The 8,207-nt window shown below is 44.0% G+C and overlaps 1 protein-coding gene across 1 annotated transcript in view; it reads left to right on the top strand.

Moving 5' to 3' along the window:
• Nucleotides 1–8,207, top strand: part of SMPDL3B (sphingomyelin phosphodiesterase, acid-like 3B) — a 30,267-nt gene that overhangs the window by 13,058 nt on the left and 9,002 nt on the right. The window contains exon 3 of the mRNA XM_006862225.1: nt 604–701. Coding sequence (XP_006862287.1) covers nt 604–701 — 98 coding nt within the window. The remainder of the gene's footprint in view (nt 1–603; nt 702–8,207) is intronic.

Below are 8,207 nucleotides of genomic sequence, written 5' to 3'. Positions count from 1 at the left end.
ACGGGAGAAAGATGAGGCTTTCTGCTCCCATAAAGATTTACAGCCTCAGAAACCCTGTACAGGGTCACTATGGGTCGGAACCGACTCAATGGCACTTAACAACAACATAGACATTTAGGTAGTCAAACAGGAGACAGAATAGTCCTGGATACCGTAGGATAGATGAGAACTGTATACTCCAAAGCCAGCTCCAAGCTTCTTTGAACCCGTGGGGGAAGGAGCAGCATTGCTCATCCCTGAGCTTCTTGAGGACTTGCAGATGGTTCCCCTTCTAAATACTAATTATAGCCTTGAAGCAACTCTATTTCATCTAAAACTTCCCATTATTGTTTCACTGCACTCTCCTGTATTATATTCGAAAGAATTCTGTAAGTACGTTCCATTATCATCCTTATTTTATAGATGAACTAATAGAGGCCCAGAGAGGGTAAACAACTAAACTAGGGATCCACAGCAGGTAAATGGCAGAGCATGCCATTTTCCCTCAGTGAACATCTGGGGATCTGTTCCACAGGCTTTCTTCTCCTTGCAGAGCCGAATCTTCCTTTTCTCATGCTCTTCTCTGAGCTGCTTGTGCCAAACAGGTCTGGTGCTATTTTTCAGGGATGACACACCTCATGTGCCCAATGAGATGCTGGGAGAAGAGGCTGTGCTGGGAATTGTGGAACGCCTGACCAAGCTCATACGAGAGGTCTTTCCAGGTAAGATTCTACCATCAGACCACCCACAGCGTTCCCTGGTCCCAGGTGGGTCCTGGAACAGTTGGGAGACAGGAGCAGCAAGATCAAGAGTAAGGCCCTTCATCAAGGCCCTTATCAAGAGTAAGACACCTACTGACATCCTGTTGTCAGCCAGGTTCTATGCCAGCACTTCACAACCATCATTTTCACCCTCCAACAACCCTGCAAGGAGTGTGCAATCTTCCGGTGTGTGGGCACACAGTCACATGAATGATGAAACCTGACATTCACTGAGTTTTGTCCCTACCTGTTTAACAACAGACTCACAGTCCCTTCTCAAAAGTGTCTACAGTTTTACCCAGGTGTCATCTCTTGGGTTAAATCTTACAAGGGTGTGCACACAGTCCTTGAGTGCTGCTCTGGCCCCAGAAGAGGCATCCACCACCCTCAAACAATCCCCCTGCTGGGGCTTCTGGGAGATGCTCATTGCTAGCCAAGGTGCTGTTTCTTAGTGCTTCCAAGACCTGCAGAGTCTAGCAGAGTAGGCAGGGCCTGAGAGTAGGAGACAGCAGCCAGACAGAGCACAGCTGGGAGAATGGGGTCTGCATTCTCCACCTAACAGCACTAAACGTATTTTTAAACAGGTTTTGCCAAACATAAGGCCCTAGGGGCGAATCAGGCTCACAGGGTGCCAGCAAGAGAACCTCTGTCCACTTACAGCCCCCCTTCAGGTTCTGGTTATGGAGTCATAAAATACAAATATAAGCAGTAGCAATAACTGGAGGTATTGAGTGCTCAGTGGCATGTAGAGCTGTAAGAATTTTATATTCATTGTCATGAGGATCCTAGAGAAAAGTGCTATTGTTGTCAAGTACCACTGAATAGGTTCCAACTCACAGAGACCCCGTATAGGGTTTCCAAGGGGCAGCTGGTAAGTTTGAAATGCCAACCTTGCGGTTCAAACCTACCTTGCAGTCTAGCGCATAATCCTGCAGCGCCATACCTGCCCCAGTTTTACTGAGGAGTGTAAGCCTGGGGATCAAGCAAAGTGCTCAGGGTCATATGACAAGGGTGGGGAATTAAAGATGGTGATTATCCATCCCTCCACTGCTTTCTCACATCCTGGAAGGACCCTTCTCTCCACCTCCTTCCCTCAATGTAAAATTAGTATAAAGAGAAGCCTGGATGCTACCTGCCTACCTAATCCCCAACTCAACCCAGACATGCCTGGGCTTGTTCACCTTCAAACAGAGGTAACCAAAATCCAAAAACCCATTGCTGTTAAATTGATTGAGATCATGTGTCACAGAATGGTTTTTATTGTGAATTGAGTGATAGTTTGCATGGGGGAACATTGGTTTTACACTCATCATTTCACTGCAATGATTACAATCCCCTCCTTGCGTCACCATTCAACAGTATTTGCTTCTGTTCCCTCTGGTTTTTTTTTTTTTTTTTTTTTTTGGGGGGGGGGGAGGTATACACAAAAACACTCAGGAATATATAATCATTTAATCATTAAAAACACTCAGGAATATATAATCATTTAAATAGCCAAAGGGTACATTCTGCAAGCCTACCTCCTAGCCCCCAGCACCTGGCTGCCAGCACACAGCCTTTCTCTTTCCATGAGTCTAGATTCTTCAGCTGCTCTCTCTCTCCATGTCCCCATCTCTGCTTCCATCTCTGGTGTTGCTACTTCTCTGGAGAGGGTCCCACATTCAACTAGTGCTATTCTCTCTTGATGGTCCTAGGGTCCACTGTTCCTAGACTGTTAAGATTAGCTACTCCACCCATTTTGTTACAAAACTTCTACCTTTACAGTTGTGACAGTTTTATGATAATTACTTACTATTGAATCCTAAGAATCTTATCCCCATCTCCTTTCACCAGACCTGTCTAGACAAGATGAAAACTATTCAGTGGGGATTCTACCTCCCTCCTCCCCCCATACTCTGAAACTAAAATTCCTCTTGAAACCTTGTAAGCCAGTCACTTCCTGCCTTTATTGCCCCCTTATTTTAGGTATCCAATGTTTAAGTTGACCATCCCTATTAACCCTATATACAGAGGGGATAGGATTGATACTTGATGTGAAGACTCCTTCTGCCGGGGTCTGGCCTCGACATAGTTGTCACGAGTTTTTGGTTCACGAGGAGGGGAGATCCAGCGGCGATAGGGATAGCGAAAGAATACACAGACAAACAGAAGAAGGGAGACAATGAGACACCCCAAAGCCAGGGTGGATACATCACTGGTGGGCAAGCTTGGGACTACAGGCATCATGGCCTCTGCAGGCAGCGACTCACTGCCCTGCAATCTTTAATGCATGCCTTCCAACCCGTAATGCACCGCAATCTTTACTCCATGCCTTCCAACCAGTAATGCACGCCTGGGGAGGCTCGGGCCTCTGTTTTATTTAGGGGAGGAGTTTCACACCAAGCTGGGAGGGACTAAAACAGGATACAGCTAACATCAGTAATTTTCCAGACATTCAGGTAACTTTACATTGTACTTCACTGGTTCGAATCCCAGGCCAGCAACTTGGATTCTCAGGCCCAATTAACATATCTATAGCCCCTGAGGTCAGTTGGGGGAAGGTGAGAGTTCTGCAGGAGACGCCCAGGTGAATGGGCTGCACCTGGAAAAGGGATTAGGGAGGATGGGTTCTTTGTCTATAGAACAAAGAACCGAGAAGTAGCTAAGATATTTTTAGTTAATCCTTTGGAGAAAGGTTTAACCTTGCAACCTTTAGTCTCGGCTTTAGGAAAATATCACATTTATCTGTGGATTTTCAAAGGCTCCAGTGTATTAATTTAATATATATACCTGAATATTAAGATGAAAGCAATTTTCCATTAACTGCCAGTGGCCTCATTTGTTACACTCAGCCCTAGAGGGCCTCGAACCTCTGACTAGTCTTACACGGTCTGCAACATCCTTCCCTCTCAGTTGGTATTTTGAGCTACTACATCCTTAAGTATAGGTCAAGTTCATCAAATTGTAGCCAATCACACCTGTTTCATCAAAAAGACTTTTTTTTTTTTAAATCTTTCTCTAGTCAAGTTCTTATCATTAAGCCATTGAAGCTAAGTCGAATGGGTACTATGTACAAATTTGGGTGCTCTTGTGTGACTCCCCTTACTTCAGATCAGCTGGATGCTTCACTCTCAGCTCTAGCCCACTGTGGCTATGTTCTTGTCCAGTCTCAGTACATTTTGGAACAACCAGCCCTTCCTCTTTCCTCTCTCATCTCTAGGTTGCTGGGAGTCTAGAACATGGTTGAACTCATTGGCTGTAGTCTTTATAGATTTCCAGGCCTTTCTTCTGCCATGCCACTGGGTGATTTCAAGTCGCCAACCTTTAGATTAAGACAAGTACCAACGGTTTTTACTACCCAGGGGCTTCCAGAGGTTACTGTTCTGCTGTTAGGTGCTGTCAAGTTGTGAGATACAATGCACAGCAACCCAGTGCACAACAGAACAAAACACAATTGCTGCTGCCAGTGTACCAATCTATCTCTTTGGAGGTCTTCTTCTTTTTTGCTGACCCTCCACTTTACCAAGCAAGATGTCCTTCTCCAGAGACTGGTCCCTCCTGATAACATGTCCAAAGTAAGAGAGACTAAGTCTCATCATGCTAACTTCTAAGGCAGTGTTTTGCTGCACTTCTTCCAAGACAGATTTGTTTGTTTTCTGGCAGTCAATGGTACTTTTAATATTCTTCTCCAACACCATACTTAAATGCATCCATTCTTCTCCAGTCTTCCTTATTCACTGTCCAAGTCTCACCTGCATATGAGGCAACTGAAAATACCATGGCTTGGGTCAAGCACACCTTAGTCCTCAAAGTGACTTTAGAGTTAGTTCTTTTGCAGCCAGGTACATAGCAGCAGTTTTAAAAAAAGGTGGGGGAGAGGGTAGCAATTTCTTCCCTTCTCATATAATCTGGGGATTCCATGGAGTTTTTTTTAGGATCCGCGTGCTTTCAGCTGTCAGCATTTACTTTAGAGAGGTGAGGTTTTTTTCTTGGCAGTCACAGTGATAGCTTCTAGGGTGGCAAACAACTCCTGAAGGGTATTCTCTGACTTCCTCTTTGGATAGGACTCTCTGGTAGCATAGCGGTTAGGAATCGGGCTGCTAACCTCAAGGTCAGCCGTTCGAAACTACCAGCTCTTCTGCAGGAGAAAGATGAAGCGGTCTGCTTCTGTAAAGATTTACAGCCTCAGAAAACCTATGTAGGGTCACTATGAGTTGGAACCGACTCCACGGTACTCAACAACAACTCAATATTTCCAGATCTTGCAGGCTATAGAAAGGGGCTTCAAAAAGTTCATGGAAAAATGGAATTAGAAGACAGTAGAATTTTTCCATGAACTTTTTGGCAAAGAGTTTGTTAGAAACATTTCCCAAACCAGCGAATTGGAGGCTTCAGCCTCCTAGACCGGCTTTAGGTCACTACCTGAGGTGGACCCTGCTCTGAGCTCAAGAGTTGTTTTTTTTCTTCTTTTTTGAAACTCTTATGAATTGAGAGAAAGTTTACAAAGCAGATCATCAATTTTATATACAACAAATCATGTATTTTGCTTCATTACTACTATGTGCCAGGCACAGAATGTAAATGAAAGTAGAAATGAGGCTGCTCCTGAGGAATAATTCTGATAGACTCCCCTCCCCTCCAGGTCTTATTCACAAGCCACTTCCTCAGAGAGGCCTCCCCTGCTCCCCCACCTCCATACATTCCCACAGCAACCAGCCCTTCCCTTTTTGTGACAACCATCACATATCTAATTACTCATTGCCTGTCAACACTACTGCACCTTCAGGCTTCTGGGACTGGGTACCTGGTTCCCAGTTCTATGACTGGCACATAATAGGTGCTCAATAAATAATTTCTTGAATGTATGTTGTTGTTATGTGCCGTCGAGTCGGCTCCGACACATAGCGACCCTATACAGGGTTTCCGAGGGTGTAAATCTTTACGGGAGTAGAAAGCCTCATCTTTCTCCCGCAGAGCAGCTGGTAGTTTCAAACCGCTGACCTTAAGGTTCGCAGCCCAATTCGTAACAACTACGCTACCAGAGCTCCTTCAATGTATAAATGAGTTAAACTCTTAAGGTCTCCCAGAGGTGAAACCGATCCTGTCTCTAAAAGTGAGATTAATCTGGAATTGACAAGAACAAGGTACACCAAATCACCAAGTATTTGATAACGGATCTGAAGATTACTTAGACCTTTTAGTTTCAGCCTCAGAAGATGAGGCGGCCTGCTCCTGTAAAGATCTCAGCTACCCTAGGGAGCAGTTCTACTGTTCTAAAGGGTTGCTATGTGTCTGAATCAGCTGGATAGCAGTGCATTAGTTTCAACTCCCCCCCCCACACACACACACAACACACACATCTGTCAGTTTGTAGTACTGTACTGGATTGCATATTGTTGTGATGCTGAAAACTTTGCCACTAGCATTTCAATCCTGGTAGGCAGGTTTCAGCGATGCTTCCAGACTAAGACAGACTAGGAAGAAAGGCATGGCAATCTGTTCCTGAAAATTAGCCAATAAAACCCCTCTGGATCACAACAGAATTTTAGTTGGTATTTTGCTGGAAGATGACTCCCCAAGGACAAACAGCATCCAAAATGCACAGTGGCTAAAACAACGGAACTTAGCATGCCAGCAATTGTGAAGATGGCCACGAACAGGTAACATTTTACTCTAGTGTACACGGTGCTGCCATGAGTTGGAGCTGGCTCAACAACAACTAATAATAAAAGTTTTCTTCTTCTCATCAGCCGGGACTTCCTTTTTCTGCCAGGAATGGGATTAGGGACAGAGTTCAGGGAACTTCACTGTCCTTGCTTCTGAGATCTGAGCCAACTTCAGCCAGATTCCATCAAGTGTGGTTTTTGCTTATCTCTGTATTTTCCTCATCTATGCTATCGCTCTTCCCCATTAGCGCTGATGGCTGGTGGCTGACGGAAAATTACTAACTCTGCCAAATGCCTAAGTATACATATACGTTTTTGTTGTTTAGTGGCTTTGAGTTGGTTCCAACTCATAGTGACCCTGTATAGGATTTCCAAGGAGTGGCTGCTGAGTTTGAACCACCAGCCAACCTTGTTGTTCACACCAACCTTGCGGTCCAGTGCTTTATCCCACAGCGCCACACCTCAACATATAATATATATATATGTGCCATAGAATCAGTTCTTACTCATGGCAATCCTCTATAGGGTTTCCAAGGCTGGTGGGTTTGAACCACAAACCTTGTGATTAGCAGTCCAGTGCTGATCCTTATGTGCCATCAAGTCAGTTCTGATCCATAGCGACCCTGTATAGGGTTTCCAACAAGCTGCTGGTATGGCACTGCAGGGTAAGTACTTGACTGAAAGGTCAGTTTGAACACAAGGTGGGTGGTTCAAACTCACCAGCCGCTCCTCAGAAATCCTATACAGGGTTGCTACCGACTCAACGGTACTTAATAACAACAGCATATACATATTTAAGTTAAAAAATTTTTTTTTAAATTGTGAATTGAGTTCAGGATTACAGAGCACATCATCTATTTTACATTCAACAAAAAATCGTGCACTTTGTTTCATTATAATGATTGCAAACCCCTCTATGTATCATCAGTTAACAGTGTTTACCTGTAGTCACTTTTTTTTTTTTTTCAATTTTCCCTTCCCTTCCCTCCCTGGTAACCATCATAGGGTATTTCTTTTAGCAAGAAAATCTTTCCTTAACTTTTTGCAACAGTGGTCTCATACAATATTTGTCCTTTTGTGATTGACTAATTTTACTCAGCATAATGTCCTCCAGGTTCATCCATGTTATAAGGAGTTTGGCAGATTCAGCATTCTTCATATCATTCTATGATATATACCAAGTAAATGGATTAAAGCATATATATATACATAATGTTTTATATTGTGAATTATGTGAGTTTACATAGGAGAACATTAACTTTACATTCATTTTATCGTGTATCATTTCATTGCCATGGTTACAATCCCCCCCATGCATCATCAACCAACCATAGAGTATACCCTGCAAGCCTGCCCCCCGGTCGTTAGCACACAGCCCCTCTCCCTCTCTGGGTCTAAAGTCCCCAGACGCTCCATCTCTCCACACCATCGTCTCTGCCTCCATCACCGGTGTCACTGCTTCTCTGGGTAGGGTCCCGCATACCGCTCTTCTCACTTGATGGTCCCAGGGACCTCCACTCCTAGACTGCAAAGTCAATCATTCCCCTCCTTTTGCTACAAAATGTCTACCTTTACATTTCCAACCCTCACAGTCAGTCCTGATAGTAATAATTCACTATTATGCCACATGAGTGCCATCCTCATCTCCTTTCATCAGCCCCACCCAGACAGATTGAATACTACTCAGTGGAGATTCTACCTTCCTCCACGTCCTCTGGTTCTAAGCTCCCTCTTTTTTTTCTTTTCTTAAATGTTTTATTGTGAATTATGTGATAGTTTACATGGGAGAACATTAGTTTTACATTCATTCTATCGTATATAT

Source organism: Chrysochloris asiatica, unplaced genomic scaffold (assembly GCF_000296735.1).
Source record: "Chrysochloris asiatica unplaced genomic scaffold, ChrAsi1.0 scaffold00047, whole genome shotgun sequence".
Lineage (NCBI taxonomy): Eukaryota > Metazoa > Chordata > Mammalia > Afrosoricida > Chrysochloridae > Chrysochloris > Chrysochloris asiatica.
This window is presented reverse-complemented; position numbering and strand designations above follow the sequence as displayed.